This window comes from Notolabrus celidotus, chromosome 7 (assembly GCF_009762535.1).
Source record: "Notolabrus celidotus isolate fNotCel1 chromosome 7, fNotCel1.pri, whole genome shotgun sequence".
In the NCBI taxonomy this organism is placed as follows: Eukaryota; Metazoa; Chordata; class Actinopteri; order Labriformes; family Labridae; genus Notolabrus; species Notolabrus celidotus.
This window is the reverse complement of record NC_048278.1, coordinates 27,453,080-27,479,673: the sequence shown is the minus strand read 5'-3', so window position 1 is coordinate 27,479,673 and position 26,594 is coordinate 27,453,080. Positions and strand designations below refer to the sequence as shown.

Here is a 26,594-nt window from a genome sequence, read left to right as displayed (position 1 = left end):
CATATCTTATCCTAAACTTTATTTTAGTGTTATATTTTTGTTCCCTACATAATGCTTCTGTGTTGCTGGATTATGTATTTTTATTTTGTTCTGAATCACTCACACAAATAAAATGTACTATCATCATTTCCTTAATGCACACAAGATATTTTTAGCCAAAGATCTTTTTATCAGGATTGCTCCGCCGTTCAAGTTAATTTTGGGAAACCACTGACACAGGAAACACTGCGGCAGGAAACACACTTTGATCCATTCATCCAATAATATAGATGTCTGAAACAGCCAAATGCTACATGGTGATTAGACAGCACAGTCTCCAAATGTATTTATTACAATCTATTCTAGTTTTTGTCAGGGGCAGGACAGAGTGTTACATAAGCAATGCTCTTTGATCTACTGTAGCTGTTAGCTGACAGCTAAGTCGGCAGATGTTTGCTCGCTCTGCAGATGGAGATTTCATTGTGCATTTAGGTTGAAGCATTGTCTGTTTTTCAAGTCAATGTGATATTCATGTACTTAGTAAAATGCAACCTATTTTGAGGGTGACCGCTTTGTGACCCATAATATTGATCAGGTTTTGACTGCACTAGGTTAGGAAGTCCACACTGAACACACAATGTACAAAATACAAGCTTTTCTCCATTTCGGCTCTCAGTCCAAGTAAGCTTTTTATTTATTTCAAAGGTAAGGTTTGTTAAATTCTCCAGCAGAAAACTCCAGCTATGCATTTAAATGTAGATGAGAAAATGTGAACTTCTGTAAAAGGGCTCGTCACAGGCTGTGTGGCAGTTCATTTTTCCACTTAGATCACTGTGGGGAATTATCCTAAATGTCAGTACGGCCAATAGTGGAAGAGTCTTTGTGATTTAATAGGTGGTTCAACATCTTTGTGAGTATGGTATTCTGATTTTATGCCAGGAGTGAGCATCTTTAAAGCTTACTGGTACACTGGTACACTTCTTGTTTTAGGTGTAAAAACCCAGTAACTGTAAAAACAACAAGCCTCTCAAGTTTGCGGTTCAAAATTAACAAAGACAACACGTCTCCTTGAAGTTGAAGTGTGGGAACAACACTAGCATAATCCTTTAAACACATCAGCTGTTATACAAATACAAATTCAATTAGAATGATTCTATGCTAAGCTAACAGTCGAGCACAACATCAGTGTGAAAGACGTACTCTGTTTTTGCAGGCTCCAGGAAGTGTGGGTTAAAACTGTATCCCTGCGTTCAGCAATATGAAGTATCAATGCAGATATGTAGCTCCCTCTAGTACCTTCTGTTACTGCCACCCTGCTAGCTACCCTTTCAAATAGTTGAGCACAGCCTACTATGGCATTTAAGCCGTTGCATGTAGTACTGGTAAATCGGACACAGATTACATTTAAACGAGAAAAAAGTATTAAAAGGGTGTCCTATGGGGTGGGGGCGCTGGTGGCGTAGCAGTCTAAGCGCCCCACACACAGAGGATGTAGTCCTTGTCGCAGAGGCTGCTGTTTCGACTCCCAGCCGCGACCATGTCCTGCATGTCTTCCCCCCTCTCTGCTCCCCACATTTCCTGTCTCTCTTCAGCTGTCCTATAATAAAGGCACAAAAGCCCAAAAATAGAACTAAAAAATAAATTAATAAGTGTGTCCTATAGGGTGCCATTGGCCTAGCGTTTTAAGCACACACCCCATATACAGAGGATATTGTCCTCGTTGCAGCAGTTGCAGGTTCGACTCCTGGCCTCAACCATTTGCTGCACGTCCTCCCCCACTCTCTACTCCCCAAGTTTCCTATCTCTCTTTAGCTGTCCTATCCATGAAAGGCAAAAATGCCCCAAAAATATTTAAAAAATAATAAGTTTTTAAAAAGTGTGTCTTAAACACTGAATTTTACAGTAATTCAAAATATGGTACAAAGACGGTATCTCCCTATCAATCCAATTAATTCAACTGTAAGTAATATTAGTGTTTTTTCTCCAAAGAAGTGTCAAAGTGTTCCTTCAGGCTATGTATCTATGTTAGGTATGATGAAGAAGTAACTACTTCCTGGTCGTTGTTTGTTAGACCAAATAACCAAAAAAACATTTTGAAAAAACCTAAATTGTGAGGTTTCATTAATACCAAGTACACGTTTTATGAAGCTGCAATTAAGCATAGTCCTCTGCTTCACCCATGATCAGGATTTTAAAATTAGCCATCTCAGTTGGCTGGAGTTTCTCGTGAGATGACAGGGACGTGATCCCTCGCTGGCATTCGTGTCAACATCCACTTGTCTTACCGCTAAGCTGGAACGATCTGGGCATCAATACCTGCGGTGTGAGCGAACCAGAGGAACCTGAGCAGCAGGCAGAACAGAACTAAATGCTCCATTCTGGTTTAGTCACCATAGTAACCATATTAACCCAGCTACAGTCTTCCTTCCTCCTTCCCTCTCTCTCTTTCTCACACTGACACACAAACCCATCATCCAATCTTGCTTCATGGGGGTTCAAGGATAGCAAGATTTTCCAAAGCTTTCTAACATAGCTAGCTGTTCCTCTCTCAGACCCGAGCCCCCAGAGGATAACAACTGTGGACGCAAGTGCAGGAAGACACGAGGAGACAGAGAGCGACAAGACAGAAAGAGAAAGATGGGGTGACAGCCAGGATGGAGGGGAGAAGGAGACAGATAGAGACAGGAGAGGAGGAACAGGCAGAGACACGGGGCTGCAGGACACAGAGAGACGTGAAGTGAAAAGTAGCAAGCAGGAGAGAGAAATTAGAGGTGAATGTGGGGGAGGACTCAGTGAGTGAATGACACAGCAGTGTATCTTCTGCAAGTGACAGCAGGTGTGGGGAGCAGGTGTTAAATATTAAAGCGCCTCAGCAGAGGAACCTGGGCAAATGGCCCCTACTGATATGGGACATCCCAGGCTGAGACACACATCATCACACGCACACATATACACACATGCAAATACGCAGACACCAAAGAAAAAAAAAGAGTAGCATCCAACCACAGTGGCAGAGCCAAGCAGAAAGAACATGCATGTTTAATTCACAACCTTCCATTTCAGCATGTTCGTGTTCTTATGCTATGCAGTGTGACCCCCAACCCCCACCCTCGATTCCCCATCACACCGAGGAGGGAGAAGTCAAAAGATGAGATGAACACTGTTGGCGGAGAACGAGTGAGCGCATATGGGTTTGAGAAAAAGCCAACATTTCTTATTTCCCAATGCGGTACCTCTGTAATGGAAGTACAACGTTCCAAACTAATCCTGCTCCTCTCCTGGGCTTAGACATGCCCTTTCTCCCCATCAATTCTGTGTTCCCTAAACATGTCTGCCTTTGCACAGCACACCATCCAACCGCCTGTAGATTACGCCTGACTGTTCCTCACTGACATGCATTGCAGGAGGGGTGAGGAGGGAGGGAGGGAGGGAGGGAGGGAGCAGGGAACGAGTGAAGAGGAGGGAGTGAGAGACGGGGGAGGGAGGTTGGACCTGTTGTGGCATTGATCCATTTGTTTTCATTTAGGAGGAAAAATGGGTTTGCGGTACCAAAAAAAAAAGAATGATTGTTTGATTTGTTTGTGCTGATCCAATTGTGTTGGAACTTATTTCGAACATTTCAGATTCTGGCAGAAGTACAAGGAGAGGAATGGTGTAGGCAAAACAATGAATGGATTACAAAAACAGGACCAGTGTTAGCAGAGTTTACAAAGATCAATCCTTTGTCAATAGATCAATATGTCAGCAAGGAGATCCGTATTCTCACTTCCTAACCCTCCTCAAGTGTCATCTTTTGGACTCTGTCTCCAGCTGTTAGGGGCAATAGATGGATGAATGGATCTTGGATCTAACAATGCATATTTATCAAAACCAGCCGACCCAGAAGGCTCCTTTTATCATCTTGTTTTGAAGCTCAGGGCCGCTAAACAAGCTGCTGTTTGTGAAAAGATTTTAAAACGCACAACACACAAAGCTGGCTACTTCCTGTAGATCTTTTTGTTGTTCATTAATATATTCCCAACACAGTTTCTAAATTGGAATTGGCCTGTGTGTGAAGGTATATTTGTGTGAGTAATTCCAGGACATTTGTACACCAAGCACGAAAGGAAGTTGTTTCCATCCCCTGAAGTCTGTTCATGCTAAACATCTGTGAAAGCTGGTTATACAGGGGTCTGGGGCCTGCTTCATGTGAACTGCAGTTTGGTCTGCAATGTGCATCCACTGAGACTTAATTCAGCCACGGAGATGAAAGATGGTGTGGCAGAATCATATAACAGGAGGCTGCTGCTTTAAGGTTTGAAGCTTTTTCTCAAATGACGCATATTACAACAAAAATATCACAATGTTACACCATTTTTTAATTCTAAAACTATTTATATCTGTGGTTTGATCAGGCAGACAAATAACAATGCTGTCAAGAAGTGAAGCACGAGGTAAAATCCTCTACAGGCTGACAAAAAAAGAAAGAGCTAAATCCAGCCTTGGTAATTGGAAGCAAACCACAAACAACTTAACAACACAACCCCTGTAACTGACAAATACTCTAGTTTCTCTGAAAACAGCTCAGCAGTCACGCAGGAAATCATGACAAATGAAAAGTGTCCGTTTAACTCCAGGAGTCGTTGCAGTAAGTTACTGGTGTCCACAGTTTGTTTATCTCCATTTTTCATCTGTTTCTGTGGTAGAGTGTGATGGCTGAGCAGACAGCTTCTGATAAAAATGACAACTAAAGAAAGAAAGCCTTCCCTTGAAATGTGACATAATCATGACAGTTAAGTTTGCATTTTTGGCAGCTTTTTGCGGCTTTAACACCAAGTATTTCACACTTGCACTGCCCACCTCCATGTATATCCATTATTTTAGAGCACTTGCCTGCCTGCTGAAGTTTTTTTTTCTTGGCACCATCCTCCTCCTTCTGTTTTCTTCCTTTCTATCTGAAACATGGTGTATAGACTCGACTGGTCTGAGCCAGGATAACCAAGGTAACGGGGGATGAGCTGCTCATTTCTCCCTCACAGACTATAGACTTGATTGCTACATTAAGAGAATGTATGGGAGTGTGTGGAGAGATGGAGAGCAAGAGGCCCGGCACGCTCAGGCTGCAGAAAGCACTGTATTGTTTGTTAGCCCACAGTAATCAGGCTGAATTGTTACTAGCCCACTGGGATTTCTTTCAATCCTCCAGATTACCGCTGCACCACTGACAGCAGGTATAAAAGCAACAGACGCACAGCCAAGACGTGAAGCCGTGTAGCAGAGGCCAGAATTTACAGAAAGTGTTTGCTGGGTTTGGTTCTTTTTATCCTGAGCGTTCACACCGTTGTCACAAACATTTGTAAAATGTGGTGAAATTATTAGAGGTGTGAAAAAATATCGATACAGCAATATATCGCGATAAATTGACCTCGGCGAAAAATTCACATTTCAGCCGAGTTGGCACTAAAATACAACTTCAGTATTTCAAAAACATTAAAGGGGAAAAGTTGTTTTCAATCAAACAGTTTTGATTTAATTTGTCCTTTCAATTTTGAGTAATATTGTATGATTTACATTTACACCATCTCAATTTTTTCTTAGTTTACTGTGTTGAATATCGCAATATATCACAATATTGTGATATCGTGATAAATCGTCATACTATCGTATCATGACCCAAGTATCGTGATACGTATCGTATCGTGAGGTTCTTGGCAATACTCACCCCTAGAAATTATAGGACCAAAAAGGAGCAGAAAACAGGGTCAGCATGATGAGATCACCCTCATACTGTGAGTGATTGCTTTTACTCTTTTTATTTTACCAGGCAAGATAAGACTGTACAGCTCAACATTAATAGATTGAAGATGTATTTATTGGCTATCATTAAGTCACTGTGAAATGATTTACTTCACTGCTCTTTCTTTTAATTAAGTTATCAAGCCAAAAACAGAAACACTGCTGGTAGAGTTCTGGTTTCACAACACGTTTCATATGTCTGTTTTTCTGATGATCTCAGCCTTCTATCTCAGAAGTTGTTTATTCTTCTTTTCATTGACATTAATAACAACTCTATCCATCCACTCAGAGACATGCAGACAGCACACACACAGCAGGTTTAACACTGAGGAAACCCAAAACCAGAAACAACACCATCAGGTATGGTTAAAATTATGCAGTCAGCCATAGCCAGTTCAGAGATAATTAGTTGGACAGAAGGAAATCCACCCCAGAGGGTCCCACTGAGTCAGTGCAACACTATGATGTTACCCTCCTAACATCATGCAGACTACATGATGTGTTTCTGACCACCTTTGTTGACAATACAGACACAACTCAAGATGTGGTTTGTAGCCTTTGAACATGTTCAGTGGTTGAGTGTATCCTCATTAACTGTTTCCTTTGTGTGTTTATTCTCTTAATTCTTCTCTTGACATCATTAAAAATGAGGGCAAATCCTCAATGATTCCTTGATATTTAAAAAAGGTTGAGTGAATTCATGAATATCCAATCAAGGCAACTACTTCACTTGCCCTCAAGAAAGTGACTAAATGTGTGGATCAAACCAATTATTTTCAAATAGCATTACACAGATAGAGGAGAGAGTAAGCCAGCTGTTCCCTTCAGTCATGGTGTATCATGTGGCTTAGGTCTCTCACTCTGTTTCTCTGTGTCATAGCTAATGAAGGAAATGTGTTTTCATTCATTCTAAGCAGCATCCGCTGGTGATGGAAAATGAAGCTGATGCAGAAGTGCCAAAAACTGCAGTTCCTTTGGTGTCCACGAGAGCAGGGGTTCCCAAAGTGTGGGTTGGGACCAAGCGGCAACCTCCGGTCTCAAACTATGAAGCCCATGCGGAAGTGTTATAAACTGCATTTCATTGAGAATCCGCTTGAGGCTGGCGGCAGAAACACCGGAAACCACATAGACACCAATTCAAAAAGGACCATCTTTGCAGCATAAATAAACATTTTTACAGCCTGGTTCAAAAAAAGGCTTGGGTCTACGTAGCTAATATCTCTATTGGCACACACTGTACGGGGGGTGAATTTTTTTCTAATGCAATGGTTTAGAAAATATTGAGATTACAAGTTTTGCCCAAATAAGGACATGACTGACTTGATTGACAGGCGGGAACACATACCTGTTGGCTAGGAGGCTCAAACCCTGCCTCTTTACGTCACACTATGCCTGGTTGAGTTCCGCATTTCCAATATGGCTGCCGCCGATGATTGGCTTCAAAACAGCTCTAAGGAACAGATGGGTGACGTCACGGATACTACGTCCATTATTTATACAGTCTATGGTCGGGACCCCCTTGGGGGTCGTGAGATGTCTTCCAGTTTGTTTTGTTTTTAAGTTATCTAAAAATAGTACATTTTACCCATTACAGAAAAAACATATCAACAAAAATAGTAGCTAAACTTGAAATAAAACCTTGCAAATAGAAAATATAATTAATTTTCTCCCTTCTTTTTGCCAGATGACAGCTAAGTTTAGGATTAGTGAACAGTTAATTATAAAAAGCATCAGTAGCAGTAGGTTTATTCATAACAGCACAGGAAACACAGCCACATTCTCATATATATATATAGGTAGGCAAATTTTCTGCAGACCAGCTAAATGAAGCCACATTAAATCACTTTGAGGGACAGTGGGGGTCGCGAGTCTTTGGCACCTATATTTTGGGGGTCGCAGCTTGAAAAGTCTGGGAACCCTTGCACTAGAGGCTGGCTCCAAAAGTGGAGGAGATCCCATAGAAGCCCCATGTTGAAATGTCTGTCTTTTCAGACGTTCAAACATGTTTACAGTCTTGTACAAAATTCATTTATTCATTCATGAGAACCCTCCCCTACCCGTTGTGTTTATTATACCAAGGCTGAGCGTTATAACTAATAGGCTAAATTAAGGGTGTGGCTGATATGACTGACAGTTCAGTACATTGTAGCAGCAAGGCCAAGTCTCACCTCTTTACAAGTTTAAGGTTAGCCAACTTAGTTGGAATCAGCATTTTCAAATGGTGTATACCTCTTCAGAAACGAAGAGAAGTCAGAAGTGTGTGACATCACTGAGACTACAGGTCCAGGTTTCATGCAGTCTGTGGTCCATCAATGATCACATATGAGAAGTTTTCAGCATTTTGTAGCGTTGCAACTACTCATAGCTGCCCTGCAGGAAAGAGAACATCATCTAAATATATACCTAGAACACAGGGATGGAAAATCATCACTATCCTCTCTCACCATGTTTGAACTCTGTCCTTCTGGCAGGTGCAGATAAACAAGAAGTGAACGAGCAAACACATCAGAACTTCAGAAAAATATCAGCAATACTTCTCAATGATTTACTGCCTCTCTGAGCCTCCATACCTTCATTCCGGAGTGCAGCTTTTGCCCTTCATTTAAACCCGCCAGGAAGACCTTTTTTATCTCCAGGACAGGGGTGCAGGAGCATTCACAGGGGGCTGGTTTGTTACAGGTACACACTAATGCTCACACCTGGGAGCTGCCAAGAGTGACCGCATCTCCTGCTTCTGGCCGCACTGAGCTCTTCAATTAGAGCAGCTGGGGGTTAAGTACCTCGTTTAATGGCACATCAACAGCAGCGATTGAGCACAATTTATTTATTTTCACTATCATTATAAACTCAGAGGGGGATTTAAGCCAGTGACCTTCATGTTGCATCCCAACTCCCCGAACGTTGGAGCCAACTCTCACAGCCTCCTTTACCTTTCTCTGTTTCTTGTCTTGTCTTTTCTCTCTCACACATACACTCACACACAAAAACACTGCATCCCCCATCAAGTTGTACTTCAAAAGGCTGCCGTATTGCAGCAGTTATTGGTTCCTGTGTTTTGGCTGTGGTGCCCTGAGAGATTTAAAAGCTAAAGAACAGTTGTGTTTTTATCAAAGCATCCTCAGTCTGCCTGTCAGTCAGCGAGGTCTACAGAGTCAGGCACAGGGAGAGAATTCAGCTAAGAAAGAGATGTACATTTCTAACTCTGCACCGAGCATCACGCCAAAATAAAACAAAATCTAATCTATGAGGATATCTTCTCTTTTTTTCTTCTCTTTAAGAACAAGCAATCTTATTTTTCTGGCATCCCACTGAGCACTGGATGTGAAACAACTACACAAAACCCAGGATTTCTTTGTTGTATTTTTTTGGTTTTGTATACCCCAGATTTTAGACCAAGCAGAAAACACATTAATACATATTTAAACAATGCTTGATCATCTTTTTTAAAATAGAAATGTTGTACCAGGGAAACGCTGCACATTCTCTGCAAAAAATACTACTGACCTTATTACTGTACTGTAAAATGTGCACCATGCAACCTTTGATAAGGCCAATTAACATAAAATCTCTGAAGCTGACTGATAGAAGCCATCACTCCAGAGTGTCAGCACGCTGAAATAAAATGATCCCACAGCAGCCTCTGTATCACAAACACGCTTCAAAAAACCTTCTTATGTGAGATTCTCTAATCTATAACATGCTGACTGCAACATCCTCAGACAGTTTATATATGACGCAAGAACACCATGTCCATCCTCAACTCAGACAACCTCAAAATGTCCACATTTCAAAGAGCTTTAAGGAGGCAAAATGGAACATTATCAAAAGCTGTGGTTTTACATGATTTCATATTCCAACCAGCTCAGGACTTATGCAATATCTTTAAAACCTGAAAGTTAGCATCTTGTGTTTGATTTATGGAGTGTTTATTTGATGCTGCAGCTCAGTGGCTTATGCAGACTCACAAGCTGCATTTACAGCTGGACTTATGTTTTGAAAACCAAGTCAATGAAATCTGTCTCTTAGCTAATTGCAATTAGCATGCAAGGAAGACAGTGTATGTTTAAAAGCATTACCCAAAGTCAAAGGTGTCTGACAGGAGGGATTACACCTCCCTCAGCTCCACAACCCAAACATTGTGTATCCACATAAAGCAGGAGGTTGTTGTGTGTGTATTTTTGTTTAGCAATCACTCACCTTGTCAGCCATAATCATTGAGGAGCCTCCATGGACTCCCAGGACTGGAAGCTGCGTCTGAACGGAGAGGAAGTCAAGGATCTGAGCAATGGCCTCCTGATCGGTGCCATCGGCAAACACGATGCCATGGAGACGAGTGCGTGTCAGGAGCTCACACACCTTAGAGCAAAGCAGACAAAAACAGGTGTCAAACAAGACTGTGTGTGTGTTTGATGGCTAGCATGTGTCGAGGAGAGGTGAATGTACTCCGCTTTTCTTACCTGTGTAATTACAGACTTTGGGTCCGTCTGGTTGATCCTCAGTACCACCACAGAGACGTCAAGGGCATCATCAGGGCGCCGTGGAGGGCGGAGCTCCTGATCGGAAAGGTAGCGCGTCTGGCCCATAATCACACCCACACTGAGCCCTGGAGGCTTCTGGGACGCCACAGGCACCATCATCTGGGAGAGTAGGAGCAGCATCCAGCCCACTACACCCATCATACCCTGAAAAAAAAAAAAAACAGACAGAAGAAAGATGAACCCAGAGAACAGTCCTGAGGAGAAATGGTGACAGGGTGCTTCATAAAACCAGACAATTTCAATCCTGGAGTTATTTTACAAAGCTCATAAACTAAGGCTGAAACAATATTTTCTATACCTTGACAGTTTATGACTCCCCTCAGCAGCCTGTCACAGTGCAGGTGAGACATATACACTCGCAGTAGCATATTGACAGTTGGATGCCCCATCCCTCCTGTCAAAGTGTCCTTGAGCAAGAAGGTGAACAATGCTCCTGAAGGAGGCAGGTAGCTTGCTTTAGATAAAAGCAAGTGTCAATGCAGCTGTTCACCCTTTACCCTGCTGTCATGATTAAAAACGTGTTTTATGTGCTGCTAAAAACACATCAAAAATATGAGTCCTGGATAATGAGTTCATGGTTTTCTAATCCAACAGTGTTTGTTAATAAACAAGGAATAGGAAGAGTGGGTAAAACACTTTGGATCATGTATTAAATGCTTTCAGTTCATGAATAATGGATGGGAAGAGAACATTGTGTGAAGCTGTAATAAAAGTAACAAGATGACATTTCATTTGTTTCTACAGATGAATCCTTCATAATCGTCTTTGTACAACATTTCCCTTTTTTTGTTTTGGTGAGGATGATAACAGTTTTCCCTGCAACCTTCAAAACAAACAAGAAGCGCACCCCCTTGCCATCTTTGTTTGTTTGAAGGAAATTGAGTCACACCTTGTGAAACAAGTATAAAATCTACTTATCGGTGTCGCGGACAGAATATATTGCAAACCATCTCCGTCTGTGAGACTCGTGCATTCTGAACATGTCTTCATAAAACGCAGTAAGTGCTGTAAAACGACCCGCCGGGGTTCTCAGAGATCGGCTTGTATTTGTCTTTGATATAAACAGTGACTCAGATATGTGACTTGAATGTAATTATTAGAGCAAGTCTCAAGTGCAAAAGCAAAGATAACTAGATAGGCGCAACTGAGGCTGGAAGTTTACTGTCCTCTTTCTGTCCTCCACTGTTCACGAGTCCCTTTCAAATTTGGGGAGCATTAAGAGAGCGGGGTTAAACCTAACTTTATTTTTGCTTAAGCGCTAATCAGCCTTCACGAGACGCCCTGAATCTCTCCTCCACTGTCTGCCTTTATTTGAGCATAATCTAAGCCTGTAGGCAGTGTTCAGAGTAAAGTGCCAGCTATTAATGGATAAAATAACCCTGAAATAAATGTAATCTGATTTTACCCCAGTCGTGTGGGGTATGGAGAAAAAACATTCCACATGGCTACAGGCACAAAAGTGTCTGCATCAATCAATAACATTCACTGAGATGAAAAATAACATTTATTTCAACTAACCAAGTTCCAGTCTGATACAGTAGAGGTTCAGTTCCTGTTCCCAGTTCAGCTGAGTCTGTTTTACCTTTTCCTGTAATATGTGCAGATCTAAGAGAAGCAGATGAGCAGAGGAAATGCAGTGTGAAATGCCTTGGGCTGAATGAGAACTAATGAAACCATGATGCGAATGCTACGTTGCATCTCAGCCAATTTCTTACACCACCACAGTCCAGCAGAGCTGAAAAACACCCCAGGAGGAAACATCACGTTCACCGAATTAACCCACTGTCTCTGTATCTCTTCATCCTCCCTTCACCTCGTTTTCTTACTTTTTTTTTTTTTTTTTTTGCATCCATGAATGCTAATCTTCTTTACCTACTCATGTCCTCTTAATATATTTATTTTTTTACTCTCTAATTCTGCCAATCTGTCTTTCTGGTCGGGTTAGTACGTGTATATGATCCATGTCATCTCACACCCGGTCTAATCAGGCCAGTTAGTCAAGTCAGTACTTTCCCAGCTTGCTCTCTCTGCCCTGGTGCCCACAGACTAGCCTGCAGCTCCAGCAGCACTTAGCATACGCCGCTAAATCACACACCGCTACACTCCTGTCCCAGGGAATTAGCGTCAGCTCTAACCAATGGGACAAGATTACACTAACTTTCCCTGGAGTTAGCATCAGAGCTAACATAAGTAGGAGTTGGAGTGTGCTGTGCCACAGCTCCCAAAATGGTCAACGTAGCTGGAGAACTTTAGGTCACTGAGTGTTCCCGCTGTCTTATAGGATTTGCATTCAAGCTTAAAATCCTATCCGCTGACTCTTGTGATTAGCTTCCACAAGAGATGTCATGATGGGGAACTGTTTGCCTCTGTATTAGCATTTATGCTAATATTTCCACGAAACTGAAAAAGCAAGATTTTAATAGTGTAGCAATATTCAGTGGCCTGATTCTCTTGTGTCCTGCCAACCCTTAAAGGGTTCTTACTCTTTAAAAACGTCTTCTAAAGGGTAAGAGAGTATTTATTCTTTGATTTCTCGCAACCAAATAGACTGAAGGGAGCTTTTATTTGTCCTCGTTTTAACATATCTCCTTCATTTGTACATATTTGCCTCTAAGCAGCAAACTGGACTTGTCCAAAATGGGGTTTTTTTTCTTGCTTTTAGTTTAATCCAGAGTTATGAAAATTATGTGTGTCAAAGCTGGAAACAACACACCCGGTGCTCTAATGGGTGCTGGCATTCAGAGGCCCTCAAGCTGCTTCAGTGACAATGAATCAGAGGAAGTCTTTGTGCTCAGTGTAACTCAACTCAGGGTGATTTTCCTCGGATGTAAGCACATTTTTCGGTTCAACAATGTTAGCCCTGATTTCTATTAAATTAGATCTCATGTGGGTGTAATTGTTTAAATCAATCAGTCCACACTTTCACTCTTCCAGGCGTTTGGTTATGGGGGCTTTGTTTCAACACGAAATATCTTAAAGTGATACTCCTCCTAACATTTGTCCTTCAATAACAGAAACTTTAAGACTAAGGAATGAGGCTGAAAATGTTGTTGTCTCCTTCACTGGAGACCAGTTTCCACCCTGGACCAAAAGATATAAACTCAAACCTCTCTGACTTCTGTAGCACACTTTTCTTTTCACTGTCTATTAGTATGTAAATCATGTTCCTGTCACTCTTTTTTTGTCAATATGTGGCGCCTGGGTCCAGACATTTAATCCGTCAAGTTGACTGATTACCCTGGCAACTCATCTGACTTCAAACAGTGGTAGTAATTGATCCAATAAGCTCCGTGGGGGGACATATGATTATCCAATCAGGGCCAGGGAGGGGAAATTTTGTCATTAACAAGCAAATTGAGGCGGTGTGTTGGAATCAAGTTATTATTGGCGACCGCTTTGGAAAACAGGCGTACTTCTAAACACAAAAGTCTCCAAAAAACAAGTTTGTTTGCATGGCCACACAAAAGAGTCAACTTAAAATAATGTCAGATTCAGGTGGAAATGTTGTCTCTTGTGACTGGTTAGAGCAAATCAGATCCCTCTCCATAACAGGGCATAGTCATAGAGGAGGCGATGTCAGATTGAAGTTGAAAAGCATATAAAACAGATTATTAAGTCTGATGATTGCATGGTATCATCTGTGAGGTCTAAAGATATATTCATTTGTGATGCTAACCTGTGACTAATCTCTCTCTGCTGTATGTCTGTTATCTCCTTTTAATAATATATTGTATATGACTATTGTTCAGCTATTTTTCTACTTTATAAAAACAACATGATATCAACGTGACAGCTTAATACTGAATTATTTGATTTAGATCTGAGTTGCTGGTGGATCCTTACAAAGGAAACAGAAGAAAAGAGTCGGAGGGTGATACATAAAAGCAGAGTGGGGAGCTTCTGGAGAGGGATTAGATGAAGTGGAAGTAATGTTTCACCAAAAGAGAAAAGGTCATGTTTATCTTGATGGAAATTTGTGGTGCCCCTGCATTCAGAAAGATGTTATTAGAGTACCTGAGAAATGTGTTGTTAAAGCTGGACATATTTTGTTCTGAGAGCATATATAAGTTGTCCCTCTCAAATGTAGTTATTTTATAGTTAATATTTGCCCAAGGGGTTCTCTTGAGTTAGATTAAAGGTCAAACTTCACTTGCATTAGATATAAAAACGTATGCCGACTGTGTTGTATTAGATAACAATTGGCTGTATGCCCTCAAGATTCTCGGGGTTGAATAATTAAGTACATCAAATCATCATTTCTTTTGTGTGCTGTGGCCAAGCCACTGGGGTTGCGTACAATAGCAGCTGCTAACCTAAAGTAATGCCCTGAAACCTAGTTTTATACCACTTTTTATTCTTAGTGGCACAAATGCATTCTTTTAATCATCAAATCATTTTTTCTGTTTTTTAATTCCCATAAAGCCCATTTCCAAACTCTGAGTGTCAAGGCCAGAATTATGCACATATTTCTGCTCCCAATCTGCATGAAATTAGCGTCTGAATTACTAAAGCAGTGGCTAATTATCAGTAACTGGGACTGTCTTTTCGGCTCTTTCAACACATAAACAAGATCTCCAAAAGATGCAGCCCAGTGGTGAGATGGGAATGCGATGGGGTAATAAATCCTGAAAGAAATCAAGCCCAGAAAAAGATATCAAGTGTAGAGATGCTGAAATTATAATTCCCATTAAATGAAACTTAACTTTCCAAATCATTTACTAAAACTGTGATTAAACTCTAGCTTACAAAATCGAGTATTTATTACCTTTAAATAGCCTGAAGTTTGTAAAACCAATAGGGGTCATTAAACATTACACGTTTTTTAAAGATACCACTGCAATTACATGCATCACTGAACAACTGCGAGTTATATGTGTATGAGTGGTAATGGTTAATGGTTAATTAACTTTCCAATCTACCTTTGTTGAATGTATGAAAAAAGTGTCTTTTTGTGTTTATTTATAATTACTGCACTACTTCACTTCATGAGAGGGCGTCACTCTCATTTTTAAATAATCCACTGTCACTCTCCTACACATGTTTCTGCTGTCAGCATGATTTCTGCAGAATGCAGCATTATTAATTCTCCCCCACTGCAGCCTCCTCTTGTTATACCATTTTTAATCTGCACCTGCGCTGCACAGGCAAAGGATTTCTTGGTGTAAAACGGACCCTTGAATATTGGTAGTGCCTTCATGAATGTACCAGAATGTGCAGTCAGCCACATTTATCAAAATCTCTTCTTTTATGTGTGCAGTCCTCCTCTAAATGCAAAATGTATTTGCATGAAGAAGAGAGGCACACTTCACTGATCACACGCAATCTATGCCTCAGATGACAGGCTAACTATGTTTCCGGGCCGCTGCACCTGTTTGATAATACCATGCACATCAAGTGAACTTTATGTTGTGTGGTGCTGTTGATTTTATACTTGCTAAATAATGAAACTTGACAACACTAGAGAAGTTTGCTGTTGTTGTTGTCCAGTAGCCGGTACATAATGCATGTTTGATGCTTGTGCAAATGCATGATCTGATGATATATTGTATGTTTAAATTACTCTTTGAATTGTATCAAAAAACTGGAAGCAGTGTTGTTTTTACATAAATTTAGATAAAGGCCAAAACTGCATCAGAGTTCTGGGAAAAGCATATAAAGAAATGAACAAAGTTAAAGAAAAAGGAAGACTTTTCCAGCTCATAGCATAGACTTGATGTCTCTTTATAGAGAAAAGCAGCTCATTGTTATGTTTGTTAGCCACCCACCTTTATTGTTTCTTCGTTTTATTTGGCTACATTAGTGCTGTGAGAAGCTAGCCAAGCTTGTCACATTAATGGGTAGTCTGTGCTAAGTTGTGTTTCAGTTGGGAAAAAAAATTAAAACACATTCCAGATGGTGGTGTGGATTCTTCGAGGACAAACAGGGGAATGTTTAAAAGGTGTGGAATCACAAGAAAAGAACTATCTGCATGTTTGCTTTGCTTGTATTCTTCTTTTGTTAACCTGACAGTGGCACTCACTGCCATTCATCAACAAACAAATGATGTGGATCATTTCAACAACGTTCACTGACATCTTGTCTATGAAAAATATTGGACTGTCATCATTTGTAAAGAATGTGTTTAACTGTGAGCGAATGTTACCTTTACCAGTTTCTCATTGGAGTGCACACACACTAAAGTGAGACTGAGTCTTTTATGTGTCCAACTGGATCAGAGTCTGCTGCTTGTGGTGAGCATGCCAGAAACTGTATGGTCTGGAGTAGATGAACAGGTGAACCAGATTAACACCCTCTACCTCAAATGAGGAGGAGGGGGATTGAGGGATTTGTAAAGGGATTAAAATAGTATCAATCAAAACCATGAAATATAAAACATTTAAAGTAAACACATTTCAACTTTCAGAAACCGTAACATCAAAAACTGAGATCTTGTTAACAATCAAGCCACATCTGTACACTATTTGTGACAGCATCTTCAGAGACAATGCTGATGGAGGACTATTGAATGTAATTCTGTGGGAATATGATGTTTACACGGCATAGACTTGTTTGTGTGTTTAGGGTTTATGTAAATTCTAATAAAGCGTGCTAGTGAGTGTTATTTTGAGGAGAAGGGGTGGAGAGAAACCGAACAAGTAAATATAAAAGAAAGGCAGACACACACACACACACACACACACACACACATCTTATTTGAATGTGTTTAAATAATCACTCTGATAGTGACAGCTTAACAGTTATCCAGCTGTCATTTAGTGTTTAATCACTTTAATCTGACAGAAAATATATAAAAAAGTCTGAAGAAATATTCCACTTGCAGCTGACATAACTCTTCTCACGGTACTGAGCAGCTATTGCTCTGATGCTGGAGTTTTTCAGCTTCAGTTATTATCTTGTGACTTTATGTATCTGGGGCTATTGCAGTGAGCTCTGTATGGGGCATAGGCTTAAAGGTTGCCTGTTAATTTCGCAGCTGTTTTTGGCAAGTCGCCTAAAGTCATCAGCCCCCACAACTCTCTGCTGGCACCAGCACTAGGTGGCTGGATTAGTCCAAGAATTTCATCTATTTCCCCATTTTCAAGGGACCTTTCTAATGCGTATTTTGCACATTAACCCAATCCTAGTTTTGCTGGGGGGGGGGGGGGGGGGGGGGGGGGGGCATTTTTTAGTTTTTAGAAAACTTTAATGTCCTCAACGAGGCAATTTGTCGTACAGCACAGGTTAAAAGACACAACAACATGAAAAGGTACATAAAACATACACAACAAAAAATGATCCAAACAACCCGTAGTTGCTGTTTCTCATTACTGCAACAAAACTACTTCCACAGACATGACATAACATTCACAGTAGTAGTCATTGCTCTCCATAATCTAATACAGATAAATGAAATAACACTGAGTGTACTTATAGACAACCTTAGTTTAAACATCAGTTCGGAGAGAGATTTTGAAATGTCACTACCCCTTCCCACCAGATTTCCTCTCACTCCCTCCCCCTCCCATCTCTGCTCCCGTAACCCCGCCCACAAAAGATTGCTGTGCGCATTCCAGCCCAGCCAATCAGGGCGACAGAGGGTCGGGGAGTAGCTCTGATTGGTCTGTGATAACGGGAAAGACGGGGAATAATAACATTGCTTGATACGAAGGCATTAGAAAACACAGAGATTTCGCCATAATCTTAAATTACTCCACTTACAGATGAGTACCGATGGGCATTGTGACCTTTTCTCCAAACCCAGCAGAAAAAAAGTAACATTTTTTACACCACAGCAGCTTTAATCAGTAGTGCATATTATTTAATTGAGTTTTTGCCATGAGGATGAATGACTTTTTAGCACAATTTGTTCTTATCTTATCTGTATCTATATCTCCGACCAGAAGGGAGTAATTGAAACTCCACTGAGAGTGGGTGTGATGACTCCCTGCAGACTTTGTTAGTCTCCACAGCTAGCCTGGTCAGGTACAGCTGCTGCAGGTCAGCTTGCTGCTCCCCCATAATTTTCCCCCAATCTTAACAATTTTTGCCAATTTGTTTTTTTTGTGTAATTTTTCTACATTTCTCTCTTCTAAAAAAACTATGACCACAACTTCTCAGCACCAGAGTTGAAGAATAGTTGGCGGGAAAAGAAACTCTCTGGAAGTAAATTTGACGTCAACAACAGGCTTTAAAACAGTTGAGACAGGGGTGTTTACCAGTGTGTTGCATCACCTTCTCCCTATAACAACACTATAGAAACATTTGGGAACCCAGGAGACCAGTTTCTGGAGTTTTGACAGTGATAGATGATGTCCCAGTCTAGTGTGATACAGCATTTCAGCCGCTCAACAGTTTGGAGTCTCCATGTTGTGTTTTTTGGTTTTATGATGCCCCAAATGTCTTCAGTTGAGACAAGTCAGACTGTAAGCAGGCCAGTTTGACACTCGGACTCAACAACAACTACTAATAAAGGGCCATGCTGTTGTAATACAGCAGAATGTGGATTGGCATTGTCTTTATGAAATTGCAAGGTCTTTCCTGGATAGCAGCATGTTCCTCCAAAATCTCATTGTTCAGCATTAATGGTGGCCTCCCAGATGTGTTAGCTACCCATGCCGTGGACAGTTATGTATCCCGATACTATTCGAGTTGGCTTTTGAAGTGTGCCCTAAATACAAGTTTAGTTGTACACTACTGTCCACGATTTCTAGAAAGAATGTCAAAATTTAGCTTTGCAAGAGTGCAGGACAATTTCCTATTTTGCCTTGGTCTATCTTAGAAAGGTTGTCAGCATTTTTGAATCATGCATCTATATTGGATTCCTTTTTGCATGGAACAGTTTTAACCCAGATTTTTTGGAAACAGCAACTAACTATTTTCACAGACAGGGTTTTGGAAGTAAATAAAACCAATGCAGTGATTTCCACTGCAGAGTCTTGTCTATTTTTGATGCAGTGCCACCTGAGGGCCTGTATTGGTTGTCGGCTAATCCATTTCCTTTTTTTTTTTTTTAAATCTCTCAAGATTCTCTAAATCTTTGTTATTAATATATAGTATGCACTGTAGATGATTAAATTTGCTCACTCAGTCTCTCACTGAGTTGGGAACCTCTTCTTATCTTTACTTTAAAGAGACTCTGCCTCTCTAGAATGAGGGCCATGCCTCTCTTTTATATCTAGTCATGTTGCTAACCTGTTCAAAATTATAACACAACTTTTTCAGTGTTTTCTTTCTCTGTACCAACTTTAGCTGTTAGTAAAAGTAACCAATTCTCTGTAATGAGAAGACCGCAAGGGCAATATATTACTCCATATTCACAAAATATACTTAATTTTTCAATATATTTACTTCTTGTATCCTCTTTACTTTCTAGCTTTAGTCTGAAAGCAGAAAACTTGGTGACAACCACAACACCATCACTGATTATAAAAATGTTCTCCTGCTGACGTAACTAATAACTCACTAACGTCAGTAGAAAACATATCACTTAATAGGACCCAGAGTTATCTCTGAATCCTCCACATCCATAGCTACAATGTTTGAAGGTACTGTAGTTTAACAAGCATGCGGCCCTAGAGCACTGCAATTTAGACGGGTTTATTGATCCAGTGTTGTTTTGGCTAGACTGATAATCCTGAACAGAACCCTTAAAACTAAAACAAAGCACATAACAAACTAGTTCAGAGCCAGCCTCCGGCATTAATGGCTTGATGTCACACTGTCAGGTGTCAGTACAACTTAGAAGGCTTACAAGGGAGCACCGAGTATGACATCATGTCATATTCAATTAAACATAGGGTTTTACATCAAAGTACTCCAAGTTACTTTAAGTTATCTGAGAAAGGTATGCAAAGTAAGCCTTTGGATATTGTGCTATTTTTTCCTTTTTCATATCTTAACATTTGAATCTTTATATTTTTGAATCTTTATATTTTTGTTCATCCTGACTAACAATGTTGTGATTCTTATTGTTGGTCTATTTTGTACACACTATATCAGTTTCAAGTATATCAGCTCTTCCTATTCTCTCTTTTGTTCCCTGAGAGAGGTTCAATTTTGTGGCTTATAAGACTGGGCAATGGGATTCAAATAATGATGTCTTAATATGATGTTTCTATAATTGAATTATCTTGCCCCCACTTTCACATTTTTTTAATATCTGCATATAACACCTGTCTTAGTCTTCAATACGACTCGTGAAATGTGAGAGCACCAGGGATAATGAGAGTGAAAAACTTCATCATTCTATCCCTGACATTTTTTTTGTACTCTTGCTTTATTTCCTGAGAAATTCTGTCAAAAACCCGACTATACATAAATAAAAACATCTCTGCTCTTCAGCCTGCATGCTTTGCAGCATCATACCAGAGGGTGGTATGATTAATTGTATGTTTAATTTTAGGGCACAAACAGCTCAGTAAGGTATGAATAGGACATTTTGCCAGGAAGAAAGTCCCTAATTATTCAAAGTAATAACATGACTGCCCCTTCACCTCTCCTACAGCTACAAACAATGAATAAAAAATACTTCACTTTATAGCACTTTCAAGGCTTCCCCTCTAAACAATCTTATCACAGGTGCACTTAAAAATAATAAGCTGGAATTTGTTTTGTCTAACCTGGGAGTGCTAGGGTTTATATTTTCAAGAGATTGCCCTGCATTAACCAAAGCACTGTGTGTATCATTATCCACCCACCCAGACACTGAATTGCAAAATACAAATATTTGTTGTACTGGTTCCGCAGCGGAAAATGGTGAAAAGGTCTTGTTTGAAATATCACATTTTCATTTGTTTAACATCAACGCAACTTTCAAGTGCCATCCTCCTCGTCCTCAATAAAACCGCATGCCTGCTAAACAAAGTCTTCTAACAGCCCATCAGCCTTTATCCACATCAAAAATTCAGAGATAGAGAGATGTGTGTGTACATGTGTTACGGGAGACACTTTTTGCCAATTTCCTTTTTTTTATTGCATGTCTGTGGTTTTGTGTGTAATCATGGGAACAGAAAATGTCGGAGAGAGTTCTGTCATCCATATTTCATTGGTAATATAATGAATAAACAAGGACAATGCCAAATGCCAGAAAGGACACACTCCCGTATTCATAGGGGGACTGCATAGTGTTTTCATAACTATGTTTGTGTGTACTTCTTTATCTATAGGTTTATGCATTTGACTTTGAGGGTTTTTGTGTTTCCGTGCAGCAGGTTGTAAAGCCGGAGAAAGTCACAGCCCCAGCGGAGGATATAAAAAGGCAAAAGGTTAAGGTTGGGCACGATGAGGGAAAAAAGGGCATGAAAATGAAATTATTATGAAGCCATTATAAAGCCCTGCCAAAGTACAAGAGTGTATCGTCTTTCAAGCAGGATTGTTTTCACCTTGAAAGATGGCGTGAGTGCACTGTAAGGGGGCTTGATGTTATATATAGGACCTGAACTTTACTGTAGTACAGCTCTGAAGTTTAACATATAAATCTATGAATGCAGAGTCACAAAACAACTAATATGTTTTGGTGAATTTGACTTCTACTCACAAGTTTGAGGGATTTGTTTTTTATGACAAACTGAAAGTATGTATATGTCGAAGTTTATTAATTTTTTATACGTGCCTTCAACCTGTATAAATGCCAGGGTTAGAGGAACACAGCACAGTATAAGCGGAGACTTTGCCATCCTTATGAATATACAATGTGATTTGTTTTTGCTTTCAATTATTGAAAAGACCTGAAACATTAAAATGACAACAGTTGTAGACAATCATTGGTAAGCCTTGTCAGACGATCTGATGCTATGATGGAATAAATTCTTTGTTTAAATTTTAACCAAAAACTGATTTTGTACTCATTTTAAAGCACGACAAGTGCTCCATTCTCTTGGAAAATCTATAATTGATTTATTGGTTTCTAAAACTTCTTCTGTTCTACTATAAAAAGCTAAGCATACAAGAGGAGTAATCTGACAGTTTTGATCATGACATGTAGAATAAATGAGTCATTTATGAACTGAGTTTCTTTATCTGATGTCATATAGGAAGATGGTCTGTGCTCATGCAGTAATTGTTTTCAAAGATGTGTACAACCCCAATTACAAACATTGTGTAAAATGTAAACAAAGAGAATTTGATGGTTTGCAATTTATTCAAATCCTTTATTTAATTGGAAATCGTGCAAAATGGCCTATCAAATGGTAAAAAAATTTATTGTTTTATGAAAAATCTATACTTATTTTAAATGCTTATCTATTTTAGAGCGGAGCATCCGTGATTTGCTAAAAAAGAATGTCAAATTTTGGTTTGAAAGACTGGAAGACAATTTCCCACGTTGCCTCAGCCCAAGGTCCAAGTCAGGAGAAGATGTCAGCACTTTCGGATCATATATGATTTCCTCTTTGCTTGCTACAGTTTAACCTGCATATGTGGATACAGCGACAAACTGTTTTTGGAGACAAAGCTTTTTGGAAGTGATTTGGAGCCCATGCAGTGAATTCCACTTCAGAGACATGTCTTTTTTTTAATGCAGTGCCACCTAATAGCCTGAAGGTCATGGCCATTCAGTAATGTTTTTTGGCCATTCCCTTTAAATAGGCATCCGAACTCTGTATCTAATAAACTTTAAAAATGATGTGAAGCTATATTAGGGATTTTACTACTTGGAAAACTGGCAAGCTTCCCCCCTGCTCATGACTATCATAAATAAAGACTTCAACTGCCAAATAACTCTTAAATGATGAAGCCAGCTCTTACAACATTCAATCATCATTTCCATCTTATCACGGTCTTCAGCAGTAACACTGCACCAGGGCTCTGCACTGTAGTGTTCCTGTCATGTTTGATACAGTTATTACGTAGAGGGAAGCTACAGCTGAATTTAATGGAAAAACAGATGGATGAATTCAGAGGTTTTACAAATTAAGTGTCAGAGACATCGAACTATCAAACAATAACGATTTTGGTGGCTTCAAAATGCCACCAACTATAAGATCTATCCCTGAATATATATTTCTGGGAACCGGTGTCTGGTCAGCATATGTGTTTTGATGTGTTGCTCAGTGTTGTTAAAAACCACACTTGGCAGGAGGAGACAGAGGCTTCATGTGTTCCCACATCACCAGATGCCCCGTCTGGCTGAGACAGCACCTGTCGCCAGCATGGAAGGTGGCATTATACCTGAACTAATATATGTTGAATGATTTGCGGATGTTTGGGGAATATTTTTGGCCTCTGCATCTTGCTGCTTGGCAGAGTGCTCAACAAGATTGTGTAGCAAAAAGTGAATATAAACTGACTACCAGCTGACACAGTAAATCATGCAGTGATGAAGGTCCTTTCCAAGTAGCATTTCATTTGATATTGCATTAAAACCAAAGGGAGATACATCTCAGGTGATTTACCATCAATTTGTTTCTGATCTTCCAAGTAATCAGAGGCAAAGGATCAATTTCACAGTGTGCTGTTTTCACGTTTGTTTCATACATCACATAGTTTTATTATGTGTATGTGCATAATACAGGTTCCTGTTTTAGTTTACAAATGAAAGAGCGCGTTTAAAGTAGGCATATCCTCATAAAATGGGGTGTGAGTCTAAACATGTAATCAAGTGTGCCTTTTAAATCAAGGCTTGGACTGTGTAAAAATTGCAAATATTAATCTTAATATTAATCCCATATTACATGATTAAAGTAAAAAACATTTGTACGTGTCACTTTTCTTCTGTGCTTCTCAAACGGAAAAATAACACAGATAAAAATCAACAGCAGAATCAATAAAAGCACAGCTGAAGCTCCAGGAAGTCTCCAAGGTGCTGTGTTTGTACAAATTGGAGACGAGAGAGAGACCTTTGTCTGAGGCAAAAACACAGTAACAGCAGTCTAAGTGAGCATGGATGGCTTTTACCAAATCAATAATGGATTAAACTGCTTAATTTTAAAAAACATTCCTCTCTTTGAGACACAGTCTCAAACCACTCTTGGATAACTCTTCCCCAAACATTGAATTTATATTTTATTACTTTGCTCATCAGCACGGCAACGTCTGTACATCTGCCTGTTGCCTTTAGGTAGATATATACGTATATATAGGTTAAGAAACTTTTTGCATTAACATCAAACATTTTTGTCCAAACACTATTTACATTTAACATCTTCTTCCTCACAGTAACAAGGTGACAGCAGGCATGACAATGATGTATGGCTGCAAATGTTAGCGTGCTAGAGTGTTTATTTTTTAAACATCCCGGCTCAGTGAACAAGCCAGAATAAAAGCACACTAACAGTGTTTGATAGCCCTTTGTAGAAGCTAGCTTAAAAAGGGATCAGTGAGGCCTCAATGGCAACTTCCAGTGTTTTAAAATGAAGTCATTGCCAAGCACAAAACAAATATATTTTTTCACTCACCCTTTTGAATGAAATGACGGCCAAGCATATTTGGGCGGCGCGTCCCTCTTGACTGACAGATGGCTTGTTGTAGCTGTTAGGAAGCTAAGCTATGAAGCTTTGGCTAAAACTCTACCACTTCACTGGTTTCTGGAGTAGCCAGAAGTTAGTATGAGCCTGCATTTTAAATTTGGAGCCATCATCTTTGGGCCTCAAAACACCTCTTCAGAAATCAATGGGTGATGTCATCAAGACCATGTGTTGTATGTCCATGTTTTAAGGTATGGTGAGGCCCCATGTACACCTGGTAGTGACATCTCTATCTGAGTATCCTGTGAGGTGTCTTTAAACATAGATAAAAAAGTCAGAGTTGCATTGTAATAGTCTATACAGGCAAAAAAAATCAACTGAACAGAAGCACAAGAAGGATTGTTTTCAAGTTTGAAGCTTTGAAGCTTGACTCGGGTCATTTTGTTCAAATGTGGATTTGAGTTTTGGACTGGATGGGATTCAGCAAAGGTACCAGGCCGGTACAGTAGTTGAACTTGTCTCTCACTCTTGAAGCACATAATAGCCGAATGAGGCTTGAAGAGTAAAGACACTTCTTTCATAAAAAGAAACATGTTTTTACCAACATGACAAGCAATTTGATCTTTTTTCATGTTTAATTGATTTTGTCTAACGTGCTGTATGCTGTCTAATTGCTTCCTGAAATCTGTCATTGATAATGCACATAAACACACAGCAGGGGTTTATTGTCTACTAAAGCTACTTTACTGAAATGCCCGCCAACATTAGACACGCGCCCACTAACAAGACAAGAGCTTTTCGCCTGTAACTCTTAAATCCATTCAGAAAACTTTCCCCGCACACATAACAGTTTAAGAGAAAGTCTGTTTATATTCACACTCTTTAAAAATTTCAAAAAGATTATTTTAAAAATGTAAATCCACACAATGTGGGTTTGAGGAACTTCTTTTTTCAAAAGACAAATAAAAAGGGGGATAATGAAGCTATTTTACATTTTACTTGTTCTGCAGCTGACTGAAGATATTCCATATGGACTTAACATCATTGGCACAGCTCGTACTGAGCACATAGTGCCAGACTTTCCTTTTCGCAATGTAGCTGCAAGCTTTTCAAGAGGATTACAATAACTATTCTTTTTACACTCTCTTTTGGAACCGGGGTTATGGTGCTACAGCAAAAAAAAAAGGTTTTGTAGCTATTTAAAGAAAACCCTACTCTGCATTATCTCTGCTGATATAACAACGTCTGATACTTTGTAAAAAAAAAAAAAGAGTTAATCACCTCTGTGACATGCTGAGCTAATTGTGCCCTGACATATGTAATACAGGAAGTGAGTGACAGCCATCTCTCATGTACTCACTGAGACCTCCGCTACTAACAATGATCCCTCCAGTGGGGGAATAGCACTGATACACTTATGTGATGGATATGTTCCTCGTCGCTGTGAAATGCTGAATCCAATTGGATTTAAAATGCTGAAGAATGACTTAACAAGGACAGTGTTGTATCAGTCTGAAGCAAATCTGGTGTCTGTAAAAGCATAAAATTGGAAAATGGATTTTGGGTGTTAAGTTGGCCAAAATGACAGGACAGGCTGACCGCACTTATGCACCTCCTAAGCTTCTTTTCCCAGCTTGGAAAACCCTCAGACAGACACTGGAAAAGACACTTTTTAAGGTAGAAACTAAACCTCCTAGGAGACTGGAAATGTTCTCCCTCTCCAAGCCACATGTTGTGCCTAATACTAATCAAGCTAATTCAAAAGCACACTATTCAAATAGGCACAGTGGGGGGTTACAATCCAAAATGAAACATCCAGAATCTTGAAAGCCTGAAGCTTTCAACTGGGAGATGAACACTGACATCAAAGTAGAGCACGTATGTGTGTTTCTCTTTTTAATGATGACCACTGACTATCAAT

General features: G+C 39.9%; 1 protein-coding gene across 1 annotated transcript in view; it reads right to left on the bottom strand.

Moving 5' to 3' along the window:
• grin2ab (glutamate receptor, ionotropic, N-methyl D-aspartate 2A, b) overlaps positions 1-26,594 on the bottom strand; it is a 148,888-nt gene that overhangs the window by 95,028 nt on the left and 27,266 nt on the right. Inside the window, exons 8-9 of the mRNA XM_034686835.1 lie at positions 10,212-10,436; positions 9,952-10,110 (exon numbers count right to left, since the gene is read on the bottom strand). Of these exons, the coding sequence (XP_034542726.1) occupies positions 9,952-10,110; positions 10,212-10,436 (384 nt within the window). The remainder of the gene's footprint in view (positions 1-9,951; positions 10,111-10,211; positions 10,437-26,594) is intronic.